This window comes from Acanthaster planci, linkage group LG06 (genome assembly GCF_054643075.1).
Source record: "Acanthaster planci isolate LZ-2023a linkage group LG06, COTS_SCS, whole genome shotgun sequence".
Taxonomy (NCBI): Eukaryota; Metazoa; Echinodermata; class Asteroidea; order Valvatida; family Acanthasteridae; genus Acanthaster; species Acanthaster planci.
Genome location: NC_141782.1, coordinates 18435890 through 18463319, shown reverse-complemented (window position 1 = coordinate 18463319; position 27430 = coordinate 18435890). Strand labels below are relative to the sequence as shown.

Here is a 27430-nt window from a genome sequence, read left to right as displayed (position 1 = left end):
TTCAAGGAGGTTTCACCATAGACTGTAACCAAGATCAGCTCAAGCAGGTTCCCAAACTTCGCCTAGGCCTTACACAGTTCGTCTCGAACAACGCATTTCACTATTGTGTAGACAATGCCACAATTCGCAATTCGCAGATTTTCCCCCCTAATTATTTTCCCCGACAGCGCTCACGGCACAAAGAGCGTGATAGTTTTTATCTTGGATCAGAAAGCTGTATACAAATCACACAAAAAAATTACGCATATTGGCAGTCCATTTCCTTGGCATTTACAAGCGCTACCTGACGGGGACTTCTTGAAGTTGGAAATCTATCCAACACCTTGGCATAACCATGGAGTCACCTTGGAAGCGAACTGGCAAAAGGTACCGATGTGTGTGGTCGAATACGGAAGGTCCCTTTGCAAACTCTCGACTTGCCATCCTCGCCATATATACAAAATTGCTTCATTATAACCAGTCAAATCAGAAAACATGTGATGACGGGCCAAATTGTTGCAATCGTGGACAGAATACTATTATTAAGAAAAAGTTAAGTATTAAGAAAATTTCTAGTATTAGGAAAAAATTAGACAAGGTTTTCTCACTGAAAGTGGTATGACATTACATCATTCTTTAGATTAATTACAGTTTGACCCAAATCCCGACTAATCAGACCATATAAGCTGGCATTTGAAAGTTTTGACAGTGAAGCAAGGCTAGGTAGTAACCGTTTGAAGGGAGAGTTGCCTTCTTATAAGAGGACCATTGTCACATTAAGACCACAAACCACACGTCACAGTTGTTGGACAATGTTAATTGGACCCAGCAGTCCAGTTATTTGGCAAATTGGATTATTTACAAGCATATTATGCCACAAACAATGTTGGTTGGTCACCGTTACTTGTACAAAACTTGGCTATAGGTCAGAAGTTTAGGGTGTTTGAAGTAAACAGTCAAATCAACACGACATTAACTTTTGAAAATGATGGATTTGTACAGCAAATGAGAAAACTTGATCAGTTCAAAGTACAAAACGCTCCTCTTAGCTCTCAAACAGGCACTGAAAATCTAACATCTCGTTGTACGTCTTTTAATCACCACATAAAGGAAGACATCAAAATACGTACCAGGGACAGACTTTCTCTCAGCCAGGTGCCTAACCAACCCAAGGCTCAACTACCCTCGTAAAAAAAAATGTACCGCTCTCCATGCTCTTGTGTCCCGAGCATAGTGAACGAAGTGATAATTTGGAGCCCAACCGATCAATTAACAACTGACGACAGTCGAATAGTTTTGGCACGGCCATCCCCCCGGGGCAGGTTTTCTCACCTGTCAACTTGGCACAGAAAAAAAGATTGGGCCAACTGGGACCATCCCTGAAAACTTGGCGACTAAAGGGGCAAATACTGTTGTCCTCAGTCCCACATATTTTTAGGAGTCTAGTGCAGACAAAAGCCAAACACGCTACAGACACGGAAAACACCCGTAACATCTTGATAAGCGGTCACAAACCGATCTTTGTAATCACTTATAGAGATGATGCAGCCAAATCTTATAGCCGATGTCATGCGCAGCTAGGTTCAGATGAACTTTCCAAAGACCGTAAATAAAAAAAATGGATGCCGATATTTCTTCTAAGGGAAATACAAATGGAAACCAAAGATCAGGTACATTTTTCCGGTAACAGCATAACAACACGGTAAGAGACCCAATAATTCATGCAGGCTCAAGCGCGCCTTTTTTTTTTTTGCGTGCGCAGTGAGGGGTGGTTTGCCGCCTGACTTCGTTGTAGGCAATCACCGCCTGTCGAGCGCCCAGGCGCCAGCCGGCGGCCAAAGTGTTGAACGATGTATAACACGCAATAATTCCCCCAGCTTTTCCTCGGCTTTTGTTTTGTCAATGAAACAAAATGGCGGAACTTCATGTTTGCACTATTTGCATCAATGTAATAACTGAACTGGGTTAACAGTTCGATTTGAAACCATTATTAATGCATTCTGCCCACAATTAAGAGAGCAATTGTATAAACAGCACGCCTTATTTGCATCCTCAAACGGTGTGTTCATGCGTTCTCACTTTAGTTGTTAGCAGTATGCAATCACAGTGTATCAACCTGGTACACTTTCTCTTATGGGAAAATTTTCATGTTTATTCTGGAATTATTAGCTGAATAACAATGAAAGTGAATCGAAAATATCTTGGAGAAACAAAATCGGTTTGTCAAAACCAGCCCTCCTTATGTTTTCAAAATTGGCAAAAACCTTCGAGATTCATGTATAACTTTCATATAGACTTTGGTCAGCAGCAGGATTTGATTCTCATAATGGAGTAGCTCACCAAGAAATTTCAGTGGTCAAAAACCTTCGGTCCCCCAAACGGGAAATTGAAATGTGCATAACAGGCATGGGACAAATTGATTAATCCACCCCAGGGGAAAAGTGATAGTCCAGTGATTCATCGAGAGGAGTGGAGCGACACATCACGTTGAGTGCAGTGGTAACTGCGGTTGCCTCCATTTTACACGTAAGTTCATTCTCTCCACAATTTCAAATTGGCTGGGAAGAATTTCCTAAGCATTGAACTTCGTTTATCCTTGTGGCTCAAACCATGCACACACAAAAATAACCAGTGGTGAACGGAGTGCGTTATGGCTATGCTATTATTTCACATTGATTTAACACGGCCCGATGTTCAGAGAGTGTTGTAGCCAGGGTCAGACGGAGAGTAAAAAGAGGTGTGGGGCGTAAATCAAAGTGGGCGGATTCCCAGTCGCAAGGTACTGTTCCTAACCCTTCATCGAGTATTGTCGGGGTGTGCCCTTATTAAGATAGCAACAAATGGCGTTCGGTTTTGCTGCGCTATTGCATTATGTCATTCTCACCTGCAGTATTGGTTTCATTGGGTCGACCCTTTCACACCATATGGCTGTAACGCGACTGAAAGTAGCGCCGGTAAAGCGGCCGTAAACAAATAACGACAAAGTATTACACCTGACCAACTCTGAAACAATGTGCCCAGGAGCCAATTTATTAAAGAAAACACGCAGAATTTGAAATGGACAAAAGACATTAAGACTGCCCGAAAGGGAAACAGCACCGCTTTGCCTCTCTGTTCAAATTTGAAACCGCAGAGCGCTCGATTCTCCGAAGTCGGTAGTGCGCATCATCTCTGTTGTGTTGGTGACTCATAACCCAATGGGTATTCGAAAAAAGGCCATGTCTTGAAACCTGGTCAGATGTGTATTTGAAAATGGCATGAAACAACGGAAGTAAATCTGTAATAAAAGACAACGTACATACATGTGGCAGCACATTTGTTGTAAGAAAGAGTAAAAACATTTTGACAGCATGTTATCAAACAGAAAGTGGACGGAAGGTGATAATTAGTCGATATTTACGCAGATTACAAACACAGAGAACGATGTATCAGTGAGTGGAAACCCCCGAGGCCAAATTTGTAGAGTTTCAAAGTTTTTTATCCAACAGGTTTAGCCTGTACAAGGCTGTAGCAAACTGAGCATAAAATTCGTTATCCGCGCTGTCAAGATTCTTCAATATATTATTAGAGGGGGTTGGAGCTTTTGGCCTTTGCGCGTGCGAGGAGATTTCTACCAAATTTACCTCCTGAGTTCTCAGAAGTCACAGTGAACACAATGAAAGCACGTACATGTACGGTGCCTGCGAAATGGAACAAGGTCCCGTGAGCATGGTAGGCATACAACCTTGGGCTTATTGAACAAGTGTTCCCGACTATAATAGCCTTTTGTTCTCTCAGATCTGAATTGCTTGATAACACCAACTTAAGTGATGCTGACTTGAGCTTGGCACGGACGGTGATGGACATGTTCCTTCATGAGCAATCTGCCTATCAATTTAATAATCAAATTCTATCAATAATTGCGATTGAGATCGAATGCAATTCAGGTCAATGACTGAGTGGAATCACGATCTCACATGCACTGTGATTCAGATCCATCTTTGTAATTTTAGGTATAACTCGTACATCTGTGTAATTCAGATCTGAAATTGAAACGTAATAACTTAACTCAGGCCACTGGGACTCAAATCCATCACTCTGATTTAGCACTCATTCATTCTGAATGAGTTCTTTAACTATGACTGGAACGGCATCATCTTGCATGCTTCTGAAAAACACAACAACAGCAACGACAACAACAGCAGCGGCAGCAACGACAACAACAGCAACGGAAGCAACGACAACAGCAGCGGCAGCAACGGCAACAGCAGCAGCAGCAACGACAACAGCAGCGGCAGCAACGGCAACAGCAGCGGCAGCAACGACAACAACAGCAACGGAAGCAACGACAACAGCAGCGGCAGCAACGGCAACAGCAGCAGCAGCAACAACAACAACAGCAGCGGCAGCAAGACAACAACAGCAGCAGCAACAACAACAACAGCACAACGACAACAACAGCAGCGGCAGCAAGACAACAACAGCAGCGGCAGCAACGACAACAGCAGCGGCAGCAACGACAACAGCAGCGGCAGCAACGACAACAGCAGCGGCAGCAACGACAACAGCAGCGGCAGCAACGACAACAGCAGCGGCAGCAACGACAACAACAGCAACGGAAGCAACGACAACAGCAGCGGCAGCAACGACAACAGCAGCGGCAGCAACAACAACAACAGCAGCGGCAGCAACGACAACAGCAGCGGCAGCAACAACAACAACAGCAGCGGCAGCAACGACAACAAAAGCTAGCCTCAATATTAGGCTGTGCGTCGCACAGTTACCGGTACGAGTTAAGCCCATTAGTAAAAACTATCAATATGTTGGTTGAACAAAGAAATTGTGTGGAACTTCCAAGCAGTATACTGTATATTACTGTCATTTTTGCTTTTGTGTAAACTAATCTTACAAAGAAATAGTAAGAATGATTTTGTGTGTAAGTTATGTGGACAACTTATAATTTGCATGTACATTTTTCTGTTGAATAAAAAACTGACAAGATAAACCTAACCTTTTGCTTTTCATCTGTCAACGATCTCCGCGCAATTTTGCGATCTATTATGACAATACAGCTCACTAGTTGTCTTTGAATTGTACCCCAGATAGGTTTAAAATGATGACTTTGATTCGCTTATTTACACATTTCGAATCAAAATACAGACCACAAGATTAATATTGCACACAATTAATCTATAGCACGCTAAAAACTGAAGTGTTGAATAACCAAAAAGAGTGCTGTCAGTATCTGAATCCACCGTTTAAAATGTTGAATCCAACATTTTAAATTCAGCAAGATATAACAATATCAAGAGGAAAATTTGAATTAGCGCTTTGTTAATGTTGAATTAATTCTTTAACTGCTGGATATTCTATTTAAAATGCTAGGTTTAACTCACAGTCCTCAATCCTCCAATTTCAATATGATTTTAGATACACCCTAGGATTTAACACTATTCAAAGAGTGGTCACAGTTTTTAGCGTGTATTTTGTTCGAATATACTGTTTCTATTTATTGCAACTTTCATGGGGCAAGAGATCGTCTTAACCAAAGGGCTTCCGCAAGAAAACACAAAATTGTCACCAAGTGAAGTAAACACGGAGGCTTGGTAAATGCAACGAACCTGAAGATATAGCTTTGTGTACTACATGTTTATACTAAATATCTAAACAAAGCTATAATGCAGCGTTAATAGAATAGACAACTGTCCCCTAGAACAGGGTATGCCTCACTTTGGCATCTGCCATACTCTGTCTGTTTTACGCCATGGAACGTGCAATTTTTACTGGCTTCCACTTCAAAAATGCATCACGGGTGGTGACTGGAATTCGCGTAACATATATGGCGCAAAACAAAACATGCAAAAAAAAAAAAAATCTCCCCTTAAACGTATATAATGCATATCACATGCACATGCAGGCCTGCCATGGAATATTCATTGAACATGCTTTCATATTCAAATGTGGCAAACTAATACAGCCGTCAGGGGCGGATCGGGGGGGGGGCTGGGGGCTCACTTTCCCTTTTTTCACAAGAAAAATACATAAATAAATTTATAAAAGAAGTAAAGAAAAAAGACGAGCTTAATGCCTGAAATTGCACCACAGAGAGCCTCAAATCCAATCCAATCCTAGAATCCTTTAAGCGGGCTGGACCCAACGCCGTATAAGGGCTCCGTGCTACGCGCGAGTGGTCGTATCATACCATTGCTACCTTAGTTCACGCCCCCTTTTGGAAAGCCCCGGATCACGTCCCACCTCCCGTTTTGAATATCCTAGATCCACCTCTGGCCTTGATCTTGCTCCCAAGGTCTGTACAAGTTTTCCAATCAGTCATTATCGTAAGATGTACGATGTGTTTTCACGAGAAAAGCGCACTTTATTATTTAAAAGATTTCATTCCACAGCACAGTATAATAGTGAATGTCACGGCACACGTGACAGCATAAGTCTGACATCGCACTGATCTACATTTACCGCAAAAACAAAACCAAACGAACCAAATTTACTCAACGCAAAATATTACCTTTGCTGTAATGCAATTACAAACATTATTGCTGCGAAGTGTACTGTTTTTATATAAAATACTGTGACTATACATAATCCTGTAAAAAAACGAAAAAAATCGGATAAAAGCGTTAAAACTACAAAATATTTTTAGGGTAGATCTGTCTAGAATTCTCTGTAAAACTGGAGATATCTGTACAGTGTAGTTAAAGTTTCCAACACCAGATCTTGGGTTGAGGTTTAAAACAGAGGGAGAAACAGAGTTATCATTGCTTCTAAACATCACCCAAGCAGAGGCTTATTTCTTCTCAGGTGCTTCCTAGCAAATTGCGTGCATCGTTGACTTGTCGACATCTCACAGGGCATCATACGATCCCACTGAACCGTCTCCACGCCTTGCGCGTTGTGCACGATCGCCCGATGTCGGATCCGCGCATCGTTGTCTCAGCACGCACACGGAGACTAGATCCATCCTGCAGGCACTTCATCTGGCTGAGGACGGTCAGCGAATGGTCAAACAAAGGGGAAAAGGTACGGCACAAGTATATCTTTTGTCCTTCACTGCGCAAAATCTAAAGCCTTCTGGGCAGCGAGCGCGGTGCACCAAACTACGAGTGAACTATGCACTATGATTTGATGATTTATAGACTCAACCGGAGACCTTGCAATTTTGTTTGCTGGTGGGCTTTCCAAGTCTTCTCGTTCAATTTTTTTTTTTACCGATTGGCTTTTGTGTTTTTTTTTACCGCGCAGTGAACTGGCCGCCGAATGCACCATTTAAAATTAACTGTTCTGCTTTCGATCAAGCCGTCTGATTTCATGACTAGTGTCCGTAAAGCAGCTAGATTGCACGTAATAAGTTCCAAACGACAGAGAATGATCTGGATCTAATTTCTTATTCCGCCAACACGGGGTTTGCAGCTGAGCTAAGGGTTCCCCTGTCTATGGCGCGGGGATGAAGCGCTCACGCTGACGAGCCAAGACAGAATTTGGAAGTACTGACGATCACGAAATCACACTTCAGCACATTGGAAGAAGTTCGATCAACGAACATTTGCCAACCTACGGTCGATTTTGACTGGTAACCAATGCATGAAATATATAATAGACATCAGGCCAAACCAACAGTGGTTGACAAATTAACATGCTGTAACACGACGTTTACACGTGCCGTGATGTAGCTCTATGAAATTGGGCCTTAATTCCGACACCTTGTTTAAGGCTAACCGTCGCCACAGAAGTTCTTTTAATCATTTTACAAAGATAGGTTGAGAAGTTAAAATTTCAAACAAATTAGACAAAACAAGTCCTTTGCCACTAAATGTGCTTTCACACATTTTAAAATGTTCACTGAAATCAAAATGATCACTGCTGTAATAATAAAATCTCATGATGAGATATTTAGCAACTTTTCTCATTTTGTAGGTTATTAATAATTATGTCTGTGAATACCGATCTCTTAGAAAGTACAAATACAGAAAAAAAGGAAAGTCAACGTCGGGTATGGTTTCCTAAAACGTGTCACATTTTCGTGCCAACTTGATATCGTTTTTGGTTGAAACTATATATTTGACGGGAAAACTAGAAAGGATTACTTTAATCTCAAGTGACCAACTGCTAAAAATATACAAATATATCCATTTCCATCATTAAAACCACAATCTCTCTCCCTTCACAATGATTTTCTTTAAAATAAAAAAGGGGAAAATCATACATGGAAACGAAAATGATACCACTGGAAAAGTATACAACTATCGGGTGGAAACACCAATATGAGACAAACACTGCAAACTACTATCATTCTCGAACTTAGCGGTATTCTTCAGTGTGAAGTTTTCCCCTATTTAGTTTCATTTTGCCTCCAGTCAAAGCTGCAGGGGGAGACATCGATCCCCTAGCCACGCCCCACACTAAAAAGGACAACACCTGCTGAGGTATTTTTCTCAACCAGCCATACTGGCTCACTCATAAGTGAGATAAATACGTTGGCAGTTCCCTTCAGCTTACTTTGGATAGCTGGATGGTTTTCTAGTTTTCAGTGTTTCACAACACTGCTTTTGAAGATCCGGCAGACTGCAGTCGAAGATCTGAGTTCACAAAAGAAAAGGTCGTCCAAAAACTTTAGAACGTCTTTCAAAAGGCATCCACAGTTTTAAGGCTGAAGACACAAAAAGGCTATCTGACAAAAGTGCATAAACATGGGGGCTTCGCGACCCATATCCGATATTAAAAGTGGTCACGATACCATGGAGCTGGCATGGTTGTCACTCACGCGCTGGACGCTGCCAGCGTGAAGAAAACGGGGGTTGATCGTCGACAAAAAAAAATAAGTCAAATAAAATTTCTTGGGATTGCTTTGGCTTCCGGGAAACCTCCCCGACGTGGCACTGCACTATTTTTTCATATTACAGTGTACGTGTATGTCACAACGCCAACGGAGAAAAATAAGCCAGTGTGGTACTGCGGAAATGGTCTACTGGTTTCATCAAATATTCAAAATAAAACACCCCACCCCGAAAAGGAAAAAAATGAAAAGTAAAAACGAACTTGTCCCAACAGTACCATAACACCACGTTAGAAGCACTTGTTTGGTTTTTAATTCAGGAAATTGTGAAAGTAAAGAACAGAAAGTGGTCCTGCTGCAAGCGCTCCTTTTTTTCGATAACAATCGAGCACTAAGTAATAACTTTCGAGCTGTTATTTTTTTTTGCATGCCCAATCTTTCTTTTTATGAAACCAACAAAATAAACCTCAGTATGCACCCTCGGCCTTTTCTCAGTTCCTAGAGAATCATAATGTGAATCCAAATTTACTATTACATCTGATGCAAAGTTCATGTTTCAAAAAAAACCAAAAAAAACAGACACTGAAAAAATTTTCTGCTTAAGTGTCATTTTATTGCAGCAGAACCAACGGAAAATGTCAGTCTTCTCAATACACTGCGACAATGCAGCTTCTACCCCTATGCACCAGCTCAAAAAAGTGCGTCAATTTTTAACATTTAATTCATCTTTTTGACAATAATTTATCCATTCATTAGCATCACATCGAACCAAAGGATAAGGGGACTTTTGGTATACTTTGTAAGCAGGATTTTCCGTCATCGGTTGGAATGTACATATTCAAAACCACCCTTAACCGGACCCGTACTTCGCTTCATCATGCAGAATCAACTCACCTTATCCTTTTTGCCAGTGAATGTACATATACATGTACATTCACGTCACGCGATAGTGAAGACGCTCTCAGCTATTCTCCAGTACGACCAACCGCCTGCCTGTCTTTTTCGACTCGCTTAGAAGCTGGCTAATCATGCGTACCCTATGACGACAGCCCTTATGTGACTTTACTCAACTTAAGCGGTCGGGAAACAAACTGGTTTTAGCGTGAAATAATCCCAATTTCCACACAATCTGATTTAAAAAATAATGTCTACTGGAGTACCGCAAAAAACAGAAAAAAAGAACCATCCTTTAAGCTCAAATTTGGACGATAGAAAAAAGAGGTGTTTAAACACAAAGCATATATTTAGGCCAAAATTTGATGACAAGAATCTTTTCAAGGCTTCTATGTTACATGAAAATAATTTTTATTCTTTATTCCCTGATCAATATTTGGGGTTCTCGATTCGAATATTTTACACAAATATGTTCTATTTGCAACAAGCAAAGAGGTTTGGACGTCGAGTGGATTTTATTACATCAATTTAATTTGCCGGCCGTCTCATTTTCAACTCTGCCCGCGGCTCCGAAAAGAACTGCATCAAATCAAGCGGCATCAAAAATGTATTGCGGTTTTCCCCCCCAAGGAGATATGAAGGAGTCAAGATTTAATGAGCATCATTGTCTTGTCGAACATCTGGGTAATAGAAAAATGGCGCAAACTTCGGTCATGGGTTTTGGCGGGACTTTTTTTTTTCTTGAGCGCGATATACCGGTGATTTATGAGCTTTGTGCGGGCGCGAAATTTTTCACTCAAATTGGGCCTTGAGTGCCACATCTTACGGTGTCCCTGCTGTGGCAGGCCACGAAAACGGTGTCCAGTGTTACACAGCAACCTGTGGATTTCCAGATATAATTCGCGAAGTATTTGTAAATTTTCGGCGCGCGAATACACCAGGGAACAGACACCCAGACACCTTATATACATTCAGTGTGTGTATACTTCCCCCTGCACATGGCCGTTCATGTGTATTTTCAAATCCAATGTTTAGAGTCATGCACGTCTATAATATACACATAAGACATAAGCACATGCCTTGTGTTTGTTATGACTTCTACCGTCAGCCAACGAGTGCAAGGGATTTATAAGTAAATAAATTTCGATAGCGACACTCCAGATTCTAAACACTGCGTTTCCCTTTTGTAAATACAGGGTCTTAATACTACGGCCGAGGCACGGTGTAACGCTCATGAGGGGCGAAGGTAACAGCCCCCAGACGATGGGACCTTCTCGGTAAATATTTCTCGCGGCGTAAACTATAAAAGCTTATTATAAACAGTTTAAAAATATGATTGACTCGTATTGGCGGCGTTGGGTATTAAGCTCGGGCTTTGCCCTATTATTTATTTGGGGAATCCACCATGTTTTTAAAACAAAAGGCACGATGGGTTCCTTATAGTCCGGACGCTTGAGCCGGAGCGGGCACAGGTAGTTGCGACGCGCCGGCGGCCAGGAACATTTTACCGAGACACATGCAACACTGTGCAGCCGAAAGAGCCATGGTCGGGTTGTCTTCTCGTCACACTTAAGCGTAACCACCGGATTATATCATGTGACATGTCCGATCGGAATGTGGTAAGTCCTCCTCACTTTTGGGCCGATCAGATTTACGAAACCTAGGGAACATATGAAGACGTTTTATCATTACGTACTTCTGAGTCAATAAACATAGACGACGAAGGAAGAGACGAAGCAAATATCGTGCAACCTTCTTGGCAAGGGGAACTAATGACAAGCTAACTCCTGCCATAGAAAATTGCTCGCGTTAGCTCGTAAATCATTCATTTCAATATCAGTGTACTGAAATACTATTGATTGCAGAACGAACAAGGCATGTTGCTCTGTAATGTTGCATTAAGAATTATCTGGACATGTTTTTGTCGTGGGAGGACTCGTGCCAGTGAGCTTTCTGAATAGCTGTCCCAACACCATGTGGTCTGAACCAAGAAGTTGCATTCGGCCAAAACCTTCTGGAATTACAGCCACTTCAGATAATTAGAGGGTGAAAGTTACAGCAAATTGATTTATTTTTCCCCATCAGAAATCGAAGGTTCTTTGGCACGTCCAGACTTCAAGCGACATTCGCGAGTGCGCATGAACACAACGACGTTTAGAGTTTAAACATGTTTTGAACTCTAAACATGAGTTTATTTTAGGTTATCAGAGTGTTCATGAACAAAATGGCCAACTACCAACGGCACTTGTTCCATCAAGTCTTATTCTACCATTCCTTCCTCCATGACCTACACAGAAATGACGACAGCCGCCATTCCGCCATGCAGAAAACCCTCGACCCCAAACTCGACTGTCTAAAGCAGACATCACTCATGAAGGTTACCGTGGTCAATATCTCATTGGCTTCTCGTATGCTACATTGTCCCATCAAACGGATTTTACACGATGCATGAGTACTGGTCAAGATCTCGTTCCTTTTCTCCAGTTAATTGACAACTGAACCACACCTGAAGACGTTAAAAATGTGCACAAACAACACGAGAGATAAAAAAGTATCGGCAAAACCACCAGTGGTGCTCTTGATACTGTGGTTAGCATGTACATGTAGGCCTAGAATGATTCCGCTGTGTTCGAACGACCTTGAAATTTGACAACGCTTGCATTGAATGCTGCATGGTCGACGTGAACTCAGTTCCCTCAGAAAAGGAACAATGCTTGTTCATCACCCCCCGGTAATTTATATAGGACAAGAATTAAGAATGATTATCGATTGTTAGTGGTTTGATTAGTTTGGGAGGTATGCCAGAAATAAGTTGGCAGAGAATCACTCTCATTGAAAGTCGCTTACGTAGTGAAGTAAATAAGGTAACTCAATAATGGTCCACAATATAATCAATGCATGTTGTGGTTTTTTGAACTTGAGATGTCCTAATCTCGTCATCAGTGCTAATCCACATTAATAACGGTTCATATTACACTTTGTACGGCCAGCTACGTCCAGGCACTTACGAGCGAATTGCCGGCAAGAATCACACGTACTTTCTTTTCATGACCACAGAGCTAAGGTTTCAGCCAATCCAGGTTTCCTTAGGAAACTGGAAAGAAACACGTTCCACAGCCATAAATGAGTGGAGAAGGTATCGCCTCTCCCTCGACAGCTTCTGCGATCTTGATCTTCAGTAACTGATCGCGATCATCGCAAAGATGAAAAGATAGCAGTGCTCCCGGCGTAGAAACTTCGCCAAGGCGAGATCCACAGTTCCAATCTGCGTTGAGTTTGACTCAACAGCGGTCACTTATTATAGTTTTAGACTTCTCACGACACGGAACGGTCATTTTCCGGAATGCAGGTCATTCCGACACTTCGCGTATATATGCCACAGACAGAACGCGTGACAGGAAAAAAATGCAACTGCACGCGGGTTGGAATTCATAACTGTCGAATGGCGGCACGGCGCTTCCATTATATTATCGCGCGTTTTCGAGTGAAAAGTCGACTGTCATTAAAATAGTGTGATCTAACAACAACCAGTTCCAATATTAAACAGATTACTGACGATCATGAATTACAATACCATATTTATGTCATCAACAAGGGTTCTTGAGCCTGCACTGGTTCTTTTTTTGTGTGTTCATTTGGGTGCGTAGAATAATTATGCAAGACAGCGCGATCCGGTTTGGAAGAAATATCTGTTATTTCTCACAAATAAACATAAAACAGTCATGACAGTTTTTCTTTGTTTCTCCAAATTCTTCCATATGCAGGAATTACCCAGGAATTCACTACAAGACATGATTTTTCCCCCAGCTGACTTGCTCCAAAGACTATGTTACCTTGATTTAGTTGGACTGCGCGCAGTTGGCTCGATCAGCCTCTCTCAAGGTCACAGCGTGGTGGGTTTTTTAATCAGCAGTCAGTGTTTTTCTACCTCCACGGTGTAAACAGATGCCTCCACGGTTAGCTAGCTTAGTAGTTTTACGGTCGAATTCGGTCTGCTACATTTCAGCTGAGCTAAAATTTCACGAATGTGAAAGTGTTTTGTCTCTGATAATTCTCCACACTGGTGAGCACTTGGTTCGTCGATACGTGTCCACTATAGGCCTACCCAAGGACAACAGGCCCGTCGAAGGTTCACGCCCAAAGCAAATTCGTTCGGCTGTTGTGTTAACAAATTTAACAATTTTACGTTGTATGCTCGCAGGGATTTTTGTCTCTTATTTCTTATATCGTATTTCAGTTTACACTGGTGCATTATTATGACATGAACTCAAACGTAAATGTATTTTTATGTGAGGCGACTTTTCGAGAATATTTTTGTAAACGTAATGCATACACTTGTGTTTTCTTGCTCTAATATGTCCAAGTTGAAACTTACCGTGTTGCATTTCGATGGGCTCTTGTACCCCGTGATGGGGTGTCATGTACTGGCTGTGATCCCCTGTGCTGACCTGCTGTTGCTGTTGCTGCTGCTGTTGCTGCTGCATGCCCTGGGCGGGGGACGAACCGCCGCCGTCACAATCTGACATCTGCTGTTTGATGTAACGGCCGTTGGGACCAGGGCCCCAGGTGGAATAAGACGACAGATTATCCACCACCGTGTTCATGTACATGCTGACAGGGGTGGGCGACGACGTGGTCGTTACTACCGCCGAGTAGTCTGCCGTACAGTTGGCCATGTAGCCGGCGGAGTTGACCGAGCAGGAGCTGGTCAGGTTGCCCGAGAGCTGGGAGGAGACCTGCGGCATCATCATGCCCATGTTCATGTTGGTGTCCACCATGCCGGCGGAGTTCATGTTGTTCATGCCGCACTGCATGTTGGCATGGTTGGGGTAGGGCCCGGGGGAATTCTGCGGGAACATCTCCAGATGCGAGCCGCCCAGCATACCTGGCATGCCCATGTTATTCATCATGGCGTAGGGGGGTCTGAGCGCTTGGCACTTGCGGCGGAATCCACGGGGCCGCCGCCGGAAGGAGCCCTCCTCGAACATGAACTCGCTGGCCGGGTCGATGGTCCAGTAGTGCCCCTTCCCCGGCCTGCCCAGACCTTTCGGCAGCTTGATGAAGCACTCGTTGAGAGACAAATTGTGGCGGACCGAGTTTTTCCAGCCTTGATACGGTCCGCGAAAGAACGGAAATCTCTGCATGAGAAACTGGTAGATTTCGCTCAGAGTAAGTCGCTTGGTGGGCGAGCTCTGGATGGCCATGACAATCAGAGCGATGTACGAGTACGGCGGCTTCTCATGCCGCCTGATGCCCGCTCCGTTCTTCTTTGCCGGGGATTTGTCCGTTTCAGCGGCGGGGCCGTTTGGGGACTGGGAGTCCATGTGGAGCTGGGTGTCCCCGGGAACACTCCGAGATGTTTGTTGGTCCGCCAGCGGGTTGTCGTTGCGGCCGTGCGGACCAGAGAGGGGAGGCAGGGGCTGGTCCTGGTGTGGGGCTGGGGAGGGTTGGCCGTGCTGGCTGGCCGGGGGCGGCTGAGCGTGGTGGGGGTGCTGCGCCCCACCGGAGTGCTGGCTGTGGATAGGCGGGGATGAAGACATCGCCGCGGCCATGCTATTCAGATGGGTCATGGAGAAATCGGATTCGTCAATTCTCTGCGTGAAAACACCACCCCTTGAACACGGCTCCCTTCGGGATGTTTACGCACCACCACGTGCTGGAATTCCACGATGATGTTCAACAAACGAACGGGACAGTCCGATACCCACGCAAAATCCGAGTGGGCAACTTTTGCACAGGGTAACCCCTTTAAATTCTGGAGGGAAAGTGCACACTTCAAACAATGGACCAGAAACGGACGCAATTATCGAGGAACTGCCCCGACTATCGGGTTTCTGTGGTAAAGTGTCAACTGAGACAAGCCGGCCTGCCTCCTCAGAAAAATAACACACTCAATGGTGACGGCGTCGCCACAGAATATGCCGGAAAGGTCACCCTAGAAAGACCTGTCAAAATACCTGCTTTGGGAATAGGCCTACAGTAGTTCTGCCAAACCCGGCCGAGTATACGACTAGCGCCCAGGTTTGATGGAGGCGCCGTTTTGAGTTCACGCAGATAAGCCAACAGAAGAAATCCCCCAGCTGAAGTCATTGGAGAGTGCGTGTGTCACATCGCCCATCACCGGCACAGACCTTGAACGACTCGGACCGAACCACGGCGCTCCCGCCCCCCACGTCGAAAAATACAGAGCCAGGCTTCGGCAACTGTACGCTCAATTACGGAATGAAGTCTTGAACGAGCCACAAGTGTGAACGCGCATGCGCGGAGGGTCAGCTTTTTTATACTGCTTGGGTCTCGGCCTTGCTGGTAAAACGCGTGGGGCCGGCGAAGCTCAGTAGGAAAAAATGCAGGTAAAACAACCGATTAAACTCTTAATGGTCAGCTTATAAATTGTCCACCAGCCAGTTAGCATGAGTCTAGATCCGCTGTGCAGCGTAACACAAATCCCCTTAGCATTATTCATGAAGGAAAAAAATATACCGTAAATCACCAAATGGATTTGTGCACTTATCAATACCGAAAAACCAGTTCTCTGTACTGATTATTTATTGATTTGTATGTGCCATGTGGCGTATGTAGGATGTAACGACTGGAAAAAGGATGTAAAACAGAAAGAAAAAAGAGGTGTCATTTATTAAAGCCACACACCTCTACAGAAAGCTGTTAACGTGGGCGTCAGACACACTTTCCCGTACGTCCGTGCTAGGTCAACATTTATTGGATCACTTTTTTCCAAACGAATAAAGGTCATTGGGTCTAGGTCATCGATTTGATGGCACATGGTCGGAACTTTTTTTAGGAGCTTGAAATTTACCTATGGAAAAAATTGACGGCCTCGACATTAGGCGTTGATAAAAACAACCTCTCGCAGGCTCGTACTGAATAACACGACAGAGGCTCTCCATTTAAGAACGAGTCCCCATTTAAAGATTTTTAAGAGAAGTTCAGTTGGTCGCATGATAAGTACACCTCTTTTCTTGAACCCACTCCCCGTATGCTCTTCATTGTTGTGTAGAGTCTTAGGATCTGTTTGTCGCCCTCTTTTGTTTCATCGAGGCATTTCTGTTGCTCGGTCAGGCTACGCATGATATTTGTGACTTTTAGTTGGAACTGGTCTATGTTCATTGAGTTGATTTCATGGATTCTCTTCTGAGCGAAACGTGAAGGCCAGAACGGTAAGGGTTTGGTTTTTAGAATTCAGATCTGCACCTGGACCGTTTCTGCTGATCTTTCTTTCACAAAAAATGCAAAGAAGGTTTTTTCCGAGAATGTAAACAGTCTAAAAACGTATTCGATTCTTGTTTTTTTCTTGAATTTTTATTCTCAATCTCTAATACACATTTCTTGAAGAGGTCCTAGAAGTGCCAGGATTCATGAAAATGGTGAAGTGTTTGTAACTTGTTCTTCTGAGGAACATCCTAAACCAACCGCACACTTATCAAATAACCTTTTCTGTTGAAGTAACATTCAGGTCTGATGTCGGACCAATGATAACTAATTCTAACATAAAGTGATACGAACCCAGTGCCAGTTGTAGGCAATGAAAAGCCATTTTTTTCCCGGCGGATTCAAAAATAACAGATAGCACAAGGCAATAAAACAATTTTCGCGGCGACATGGAGAACTTCTGCGTTTGGGATCCCGATCAGCGGAAACACTGACGATGGAGCGAACGAAGCAAGCTGTATCCGGTCGTCTTTTCTTTTCATCTTTGATGTGATTTTCATGGATATTTTGAGAGCGACATTTTGGGTTCCAACGTGCGTCAACAGCGCAATAGATACCCTAACAGGATAACAGGACAGAACTAAGCCGGAAGTTGCACGTTGCAAAGAGACGCACTTGGAAACGAATGTCATTCTAGTGGCAAGTATTGTATTTCATACGCATTGCATAACATGGCTTCACTCAGAGCGGAAATTACAGTTGCCCTACAAATGTTCCCGAGATTGCAGCCTGTCCGGAAACAACACTTTTTTCACTGAACAGCATTTCATATTGCATTAGTCTTGGCCCAATATTACACAAATGTGTCATCTCGCTCTACGCTTCAAGCCTAGCATTTTAAATTTAACCTCATGTGCTATTAAGTTATCATCGGTCTCAAGAATCAACGATAAACTTCCATAGACAGAAGACAAGACCATTTTACTGGTGACTTCCATGTAAAACAAGCAATCGATACCTCTTTCTAAAGACTGCTGGTTCGTGGGAAGATTATAATCAGAATTCTAAATTAGGATGCATTTACTTTGATGATTTTATTAGCTTTCTCAGTTAAAGCAAATGTTTTTTTTCCAAATCATTAAATCATTTTACCAATTACAACAATCCGAAACGGATTGAGTCCATTGTGATAGGCGACTTTGACATCGGATAGAAATGAAAGTTTGAGCATGGGAATTTTCCAGAAAAAAAGTCAGAAACTTTTCAGGGTTTCGACACACTTTATTTTCCCTTTGACAACAAAAAGGGGCTTATTTGATATAGCCGTTCCTATAGGTTAGTTCGACGTGACTCGTGGTTCCTCTTTCAGTTTGTGGTAACTGGTAAGGTACACTGAATCTCATTTTGATCGATCCACACTGATTTCCCTGAGCTGAACAAGCATTTCCTGCTTGCATGTGAAGCACTGTGGCGTATCCATTAGTGGGCAAGTTTCCCAGGAGACATTCTTATTGATTTTATTTTATTCTTTTAAGTTTTTTAAGGAATCGAAGTTGCCATTATTGTAGAAACGGTAAACCCTCCTTTCCTTGGGTAGGGAGTGAGGATTCTTTTTCAAATAAAAAATATGGACAGTCATTTTTGGAATTAAAAATGATGTTTTCCCCCCTTCGACCCAAGTAGGCCTACCTGGATATGACATTGAAGCAAGGTTCTTAATTAATATTGGCATCAGAAACACTTCAGTCCCTGAAATCATTCAGTGTTTAATATTGTTGGAATGTAACGAGAGAATTGTCTTGAAGATGGCTTTCCATTCGGCAGGTTTTATTTTTAAAACTCACGTGAATCTTTGATTTGCGAGTGTCTCCTGCCGAATTCAGGAGTTCGGGGACTGCTTTATAGGCGCTGCAGTAGCGCAGCGACAACCAGAGTTGGCGGTCCATCATTTGCACGGGCCAAGGGTCTGGATCGGACAAGCAGCCATAACATCGGAGCAGCCATCCACGGAACACGCGTACAGGAGGCTGATCGTTACTCTATCAGTACTCATCATGGCTCGCATGAATGCACGGAATGGAAACGCCGGCGAGGACCACACGGGATACACAACCTTGCCGATCGGTCCAGCGATCAACTCCGGTGGTCCAGTTGGGCCGGCCGTAAAACAAAGAAGGAAAATGTTCAGCCGTTCGGCAATTACGCGCGGGTGCCTTGTCCGTGTCATGTAGCCTGTGGTCCTGTCAAGCGTGTAGTCCTTTCTTTAAAGAGCAGGATCGTGAACTCTGTAGATTATCTGGGTTATTATTTCTTACATCATTTGGTAAAATGCAAATGATTGTTTCCTCCCTCTGTAGTTGGCTCAAGTATGATGAAGCAGTATAACTCGCGGGAAATGTGTTTGGACCGTCAAATGAGCAATATTGCAAGCTTGTTTCAATGTCATTTTATGTTACAATTTGATCCTGGATTGGTCTTGACGTGGAAATGTTGGAATGAGGACTCTTAAATTTTTGTGACACCAGTTCAGTTATTGATACATTTCATACGAAAACTGTAAAAATTCACATAATGCATGCATTACCTATAAAAGTGAAACGGTAGGAATTCTGTAATACTTTCATTCTTTTTAACTGAAACTCATCAAAACTTGGATCGAATTGTCCAAGTTTAATATTTGCAATTTTGTAGATAGGTCATTTCAAGGGCGTTGTGTCCGTTATGAAGGGTCAAGAATAGGCCTGCCTATGAACGTTTTAAAAAGGAAAAGATAAGTCTTAGTCGGAAAAATACAAGAGGAAACGTGCGACACCCCTGAAATGATGGATGGCTGTTATATCCTCATGCAATTTCAGTAAAAAAATAGGAGACGATGAAAATAACTTTCCGAAAATTGGAGGAAATATGTCTCTGGTTATCAGGAGTCGTCTGCCGCTTTGGCGAGCTGTGAGCGGGTCAACTGGAGTTTGCAGACGATAAGGGAGCTCGTTGGCACAGCTCTCGGCGCCATTTCTGCAGCAGGAGACGATGCGCACGGGAAGTAATACAGAAACGGACCACTTCCCGCCATCATTATGCTTAGCCATCCGCCAACAGAATTAGAACAATAAAAGTACCAGTGATGGCCCATAAAAGTGTAAGTTACAAACACACGATGGCCAGCGTACGTGCGCATATACAGCGGCGCTCAGCGGACGTGGTTGGCAGTTCTGGCTTGTCATGGTGGTACAAGTACACGATGTCCCCACAATAACTATTGCCTTTGGCGGAAGTGCGCCAGCGAATTATCAATTGTTCACATTTGGCTGACTTCACACCATTTATAAGCGATGAACCCGTTTTCTTTTCATCGCTAATAAGCCAAGCACCCCTTTTTTGCTATTCTTTTCTCATTTGGGGAGTTGAACAACACCATCAAGTGCAGAGTAACAATACCAAGCGTAGTCGATATATTATGATGTGAGCGTATTGGTAATATAAGACGATTTCTAGGTACAGCCGACCCTTATTTGCCTTCACAAAATGTTTCTTATTTTGGACATATCCCTGCCATACACCCCAACAGATTTATTGTTTAGCAAACATATTTAGAATATAAACATCTTCCCACTGAGCGACTTGTGAAGACTGGGGTGCTAAATTCTCGCAAAATTTTGTATGCGTTTTGTTTTCAGATGAAGTGGATTTCAGTCTTACTTGCTTTGCAATCTTCGGTCTGAGGCAAGTTATTAGGCGAACTCTGGGCGCAATTGGTCTTACGTAGAACCCAGTCGACATTGTGACAGTGACACTGACAGTCCACATCTTGCATAGTATAGCGCTAGAGAGCGGAAGGCCAGAGGTCGAAGCTAAGTTCATGTCCTGAGTGTTATATTATGCTGTGGCTCACCCCAAGTAGCTGTGAAAACAGCAACCGCATGAATGAGTTATACTGGACGAGAAATTGCTACGGACTCTTGCCTCGAATTTTCAGTTGTAAGATCACTTTCAGTAGGGTCCACGTTATTTTTGATTTATTGATCGAAGAGGAGCATTTTTGAGACCTACAAAATACAGGTTCCGATGTCTATTTTAGAATTAAAATTTAATTTTTTTTTTAGAATTAAAACGTTAAAATGAGCGAATCATACCGAGAAATCTAGAAAGAAACCACTCAGGCGACAATTCGTCTCAGCTCTTGTTTATTAATGCTTGAGGACCGAGGAAACAGCTCTGACAAAAGAAAGTACATGTACAGGGTATAGCACTGATGACTATGATGTCACGGTCACTTGATGAATTGGATTAAGATATAGCAGATTGTTAGGGTGTTATGAGCGAATAATCACCCCCCGTGCTGCCGAAAGGTGATATAAAAGTAGATAATTTTAGATGGTTAAACTGAGGTCACGCCCCTGGGTGGCGCCCCTTCCAGAGGAGCCGTCTTAGCCATGCATAGTTTGCAGAGGGAGGCTTACATGCATAGTGGCCATAAAAAAAGCTATCCAGGGGCCACTTGTGGGCCTGGGGCAGTGGCAAAATCAGCAGGCCGCTGTCTGAACTGACCACACCGCAGTTTTTGGTCTGAACATGGAGGTAGAATTCTACCTCCATGGTCTGAACTTGTTTTACCTGTGAGGGCAAGTTGGTGCGCAGGTACACAAAATGATGCTGTGTCAAAAAGGCATGTACATGTAGACAGTACTCTGTGGTACGTAAGCTTATCTGCAATCGATTCATTGTCTGTTATTCTGCAAACGTGATTGGGTTGGTTGATTATGTCGATACTTGTGTACTAAGATACCTTCTCAGGAGCAGGCATTACTCAATAACGATTTTCTCGAGGAGTAAATTGGTGGACATTATCGCCCCGGCTCATGGTCATGCGCATCTTGATGCAAGTCGAGCGTCAGTTCTAAGGTAGCAGGCCAGTAAATACTGTAGGTCCAAAGTTACCTGCGCGAGCCGAATCGCGATTTGTAGCTGTCAAATTCTCTGCTATTAGAGCGTTTCGTGGCACTTGCATTGCGTGGTTTGTTAAAAAGGTGGATGAAATCCAGGGGCAGGACTGTCAGCTTGTATTTCTGAAAGTATCGGACCGAACGGGGCCCTCTAAATTGCTCTGTTTTTCACTGGAGTGTAGGCATTAGTTTTCAAAATGGCGATGGGTCTCGTAACTGTCTTGAGGGGTGGTTTTCTCTGGTAGTGGTAGAGAAATATCTTCAAAAGTCATCGGTCAAGCCACTGAAACTTGAGAGGAAAATGAAAGATGAGGAAGTGAGCTTTATTTTGATATGTGTCTTGAACACCTGTGAAACTTGTGAGTATTTTTCCTGACTTTTTGAAGTGGGGATATTTATCACTGTTGTCTATGGCAGCTTATTTACTGGTCTGTACCCCTATTGTAAGACGCCCTCGCAGTTGTATCTTTTCTAGGAAGGAGTCGAGCAATTCTTTCAGACACAGAAAAGGGTAGAGATCATAATTTGTAAGCGCATTTAAAAGGAAACCGAAAACACAATGAAAGGCACGTTTATTTCTTTCTTTAGCTGTGGAGTGGCAGTGAAGAGGTTTTAAGGTTGGTAAGCCAATCCCCGATGTAGCTTTAAACTATCCATGTAGGCCCACAGGCAACCCAATAAAATGACGAGATGCAGCTTTAACAAGACGGGGAAAAAGCTCCACCAGCAGGCTCATAGTGTCAAGTGCTGATCCCACCCACGTCGGCCGGAGACTCCGCTTACACGCAAGCCGTCATTACCTTCCGCGCTGTCCGCGTTTAGCATTTTTCGCCTGTCGGATCGCTGGACTGCGTTGCTTTCTTGTATATTTATTCTTCCATTGTGCCGTGGCTGGCGCAGAGGGGGGGGGGAGTTGTGGAACAGACGGGGGAAAGGGGGTGTTTGGGAGTTTATGAAATGCAACCGAGCCTGCCCAACGATAATAGAGACTAACTGTCTTACACAACACGCAATAATCATATTATAGCGGCCCAGTTGTGTGACCCTGTCCCTGGGTAGCAGGTGACGGTCACGTGTTGGAGCATTTCGCACATAGAGGGCGCGTAGTTTGGCGGCAACTCAAACTTTTAAAAGTAGGCTTTTCATCTGCAGATTCCCAAATAAAAGTTTGAGGGCTCTTGCATATCTAGTTGCCTACGGTCAGAGCGCTGTGGCTAACCCCACTTGGTTTATCACCGGTTACATCAGCATTACTTGCCTTTCGTTACTCGCAAGTACAGACGGTGAAGTCATAAAATCGAAATGACAACGCGTTGCTCGAATGCTCAGCCACAAATCAAGCTGTTACAAGCTTGTTAGGCCAAAAAAGTCTCCGGTCTCTGGTCAGCGCGCGAGTCGCCGGCAAAATAAAAAAGTTTTTTTATTTGGTATAAAACGACGTCCAAAAGCTGCCAAACTTGCTTAATTGACTGGAATCCTGCTACTGTGTAATGTTAACGTGTTTTTGATGGGTTACAGTTGAGTAATATGTACAGTAAAGGAGTCCCTGTAGTTCGCCATACATTTAGTCGGGCGCTCTTTTTCAGATGACGTCATTTCTGTATTATACATTTACATCTGGGAACCAGACAAACGAGGTGGTCTTATGTCCTGTGTACATGTACAAGCTAAAAATGCTTTTAATCAGTAAAAGTGCGGGGGCCAGTCTATTTCAGTGTTAGTGGCGGCCAGAGTTACGTGCGCATGCAGTCGCGATGGACTTCGGGGTGCACTGAACCAATTCAAGCTCCATTGAAAATAGTGTAAAATCAACCAAGTTTGGAGCCCCGTGGCAGGCAATTGAAATCCCTGAAGCCTTTCAAACAAAAACAATGTGTTGCTTGGTACTTCAGATTTCATTTGATTTTCAATTTTTAGTAGGTTAACCAATAAATTTTTTAATTATCCGCCAAAAACAAACACCCCCCCCCAAAATAGTCAATGTTCCCAAGTCTTCTCAGCGGCCATTTTTTGAATGACATCCCTCACCTTCCTCGGGCTCTTCTGACAAATTTTCAATCACATTTTTGTCTGCTTTTCCCCCAGATGGGTGCCCCTGAATCTACAGAGATGACCCCGGGCCATACTGGCACAATCCCACCATTTCTTGGCCCAAACAGACCCCTCTTTTCGAAAGAATCTGTGGGGGTACTTTTTGTGCGCCTCCGCCTGGCGGAGAATTTTCCTTGAATTAGGGCACTGCACCCTTCGCGCGTTATACCTACATCAACAGGAAAAAAAGAGGGACTGTAAAAAACAAAGCCGTGTCGCTGCACCCCTTTTGGAGCCAGCTCCTAACCAGAACAAGGAGACGGTTTTTGGCCTTAAAGACCTCAAAAGTTTCATAAAGTTTGAAAGCAAAACTGGGTTGAGGTTGCTTTTGCCGTCACCTTACAATTATATATCAGTCTCATTGTGTTTTGAATGATATCACGTTGATTCCCCCTGTGAGGCACGAGTGTGATGCTTTTGTGGATGATAATTATTTGAATATTGGGGGGGGGTGTTCAATTGTTTTAAGGTACCTTCTTCTAGCTTCTCTTTATCAGCTTTAATTTAGTGAATCGTGGTGTGGGTTGTCTTTTGTGATTTTATGCAAAGCATGCTTCTTTTTGTACTTGGCTGCAATAGAGTGCTATGTCACTTCTTGGCACCCCATGGACTATGTAAAGCGGTCACTTTTTATCATGAGTGTGATTCTATAATACGTAGTAAAAGCAAAACGACAGCTGATCAAATCAAAGCAGCTACTCAAATTCGGTGTTTTTCCGCCATGACAAAAAGACCTGAAAGTGAATTAAGAATTCCGCAGTCGATTTGAGGTTCAACTAATCATGTCCCTCATTTTATTCACAGATTTTCGGAGCGGATTTATAACGAGAATTATAAGTCCTTCGCAACACACTGGATTGAAATTTGACGCACGCAGTGACAGAATGCATTGGAGCGAGATAGCACCGCCGATGAGAATGAAAATAATGTTGCCGTGAGTCACACGTCATCCGCCTATCAAGAGAGAGGCTGGTTTGGGGCATTCAAGTATCTAAAATGGCTGCCTCCGTTGCGTCATCTCCGGGCGTGGCTGAATGGATGTACATGTACATAAGACTTGGCGAAATAACAGGAGTACAGATGCCTGGGAAGTCGGTGACGAAAGAGGGAAGCGGAATGCAAAATGATCTCGATATTTGTCCGTGTCACGCACTGTTTTCTTTTTTACCTGGATCTGCTTTTGATGGGATGTCATTGTACTCTACACTACATACTCAAGAAGGGTGGGCGTTGCTACCCAATAAGAGATACTTAAATGTGTTTTAAAAATGGCAGTAGAATATTACCACAGTGACAAAATCCCAAAGACCACAGGCAATGTAACTTTAACCATGGAGTGAATTCTAATGTTCTCCTTCCTCACTTTTTACAAGAAAATGGTTTCATCATGAGCTCGTCATCCCTTTCCAGTTGGAGCCATTAAAATTCGCAAGATTAAAAAAATTCACAAAATGTGATACACAGTCTCTATCTTCTTAATATAGAATTTACGCCAACCAAGACAAATGAGTCCTCGCGGAGGAATACGTGGTGTGAAGGTTCACAGAAAACGCCCCTCCTTGACCGTGAATATCGTTTAATTACTTATCAATGTAACATTTATCCCTTTCCCGATTCGAATGTTCACACTGTACTGGAACTGGGGTATAGAACACATCACTTGGATCTTTGCCACGTACATCGCATTGGGAAAATGAACTTCGTGGGACTGTGTCAAAAAAAAGTAGCGAGCCCAATTTTTCAATTTTAAACCTAGGTTCCCTTCCGTGAGGTCAAATTTCAAAACCAAGTAGGCCTAGCGTTTCCCTTGGTCAAGAGATATTTCCAGTGAAACTCGTGAGTTCTTGGAACAAAGGGTGAAATCACTTCATGTCGGAAATACATCTGAAAAGAACAGTGCATGTTTCTTTGAATTAAAAGCTTCCAAATAAGAAAAAAAATCATTTTATTGGATTTTATCATCATAGCGACCTTGTCAACCTTTATATTCAGATGAACTATGAGCTTCCACAGCCACGAGATCTCGGCACAAGGGGCTCCCGAACATCTGAATTTGAGAAAAGAAAACAGCAGAAACCAGAGGAGCAGCTCGAGTCAGCTCCAAGGCATTCCTAATTGAGTGAGAAGCAGGACTGACGGGGCGTTGATCGACACGGCTTGATGGCGTGTTTGTCCACGGCTCACGGGAGCGGGAGAGACGGGAGAGCGCACCGGCCAATGAGGCGGTACCACGGGTGTGTGTGCGTGTACACGGTCCGCGGCGGTGCTGGGCCCCAATCCGTCATCTCGACTGACGCCCGGGGGCCAGAGGTCGGCGGGTCAAGCTCGGGTCATGCCGTGTCAGGGCTCTCTCCTCGATTCCCTCTTCCTTTGGTTTCTGGCTGTTGACGACAACATCATCATCATGAAGAGGTGCTCTTCTGCTGCCATTTGAAAAAGTGCATTTTCCCAATGGACGTGCTGGGATTGAGGGTTAAATTTGACTGGCAGTCAAAAAAGCCCTTCGAATACAATCTGAAAAAGTACCTCAGAAGCCTCCAATCAACCCTTGTGAGTTTGCGGCGAGAACCAGCATGCCCTTCATAGACAAACAGAAATTTAGACAACGCACGTCCAAGATTGCCCTGAAGGGACACTGAGGTTATAAATCTTTTTCTAGTCACCGCAAATCAAATTTTATTTTACGACGTTGCGGATTTCTGTCACGATGTCACCTACTTGGCACGCTGGGCCAGCTTCATCTTTCTTACAAAGCTTCTAACAAAGGTGACCCACGACATTTGCGACAGTGCAGCGCCCTCCAGTGGACGTTGGCAGCCAGTGTTGTGAAACTTGGCGTGATCATTGTGTATCTACATAAAAAGGAAAGTTTGTAAGCATTGAGCCATATTGGCCCAATAACATTCACTTTTACTTTTCGCCAAGAATAATTAACAAAACGACCTTTTGGTAAACTGTGCTCCTAACAACGCACATGGTTTAAAAACTTACTGTATTGGAATTTTGGAATGGATCAAATATATATGAAATAAAATACCACTGGGGAAATTCTTTTTTTTTTCATGTCACATTGAGTGTCGCAGCTATTATCTCCTTGGAGAAACGTTCTCAGAAGACTTATCAGACAAAATGATGTTTTAAGATTAAAATAACGCTCAAGAATTTCACAAGACAATGAATATGAACTTTGTGTATTTATACAAAAAATAATCTTTAATTCTGATATGATCAAAATGAAACCAACTTTATTATAAAAAGAGTATTCTGTAATGTAAAGGCTTGTTTCTGACTTATTACAAATAATTATGACAAGTAACCAGGATTTAGCCTTTATAAGGTGTAATATTAATTTCCTATGCATTTAGGGAAGCATCTCACTGGCCAATCCTATTTTAATCCCAGAATGGTTTAGCTTAATGATTGCGGTATATATGTCTGGCTGTTTGGAATAACTGTTTGGAAAAACACGTGTCTTGGATCATTATTCCAACAAGAACTCGAGTCGAATTTGTCGCAGATAATACAAGCCTTCTGCAACTTTAAAAGGGGGACGGGCGTGGACTATTAAACAGAGAACTGAACATTCATACGA

At 43.2% G+C, this 27430-nt stretch overlaps 2 protein-coding genes and 1 long non-coding RNA gene across 3 annotated transcripts in view; 2 read left to right on the top strand and 1 right to left on the bottom strand.

Moving 5' to 3' along the window:
- Window positions 1-15912, bottom strand: part of LOC110983288 (forkhead box protein F1-B-like) — a 26995-nt gene extending 11083 nt beyond the window's left edge. The window contains exon 1 of the mRNA XM_022242424.2: window positions 14016-15912. Within this exon, the coding sequence (XP_022098116.2) occupies window positions 14016-15210 (1195 nt within the window). The 5' untranslated portion in view covers window positions 15211-15912. The remainder of the gene's footprint in view (window positions 1-14015) is intronic.
- Window positions 4137-5064, top strand: LOC147798913 (uncharacterized; the record flags this gene model as incomplete). Its single annotated transcript, XM_087137785.1, has 2 exons — window positions 4137-4636; window positions 5061-5064. Coding segments are annotated over 2 exons (504 nt in total), but the record flags the coding sequence as incomplete, so codon positions are not given.
- On the top strand, window positions 10987-27430 carry LOC110983289 (uncharacterized). Its single transcript, XR_002598701.2, has 2 exons — window positions 10987-11259; window positions 24643-27430. It is a non-coding gene; the product is annotated as an uncharacterized LOC110983289 (long non-coding RNA).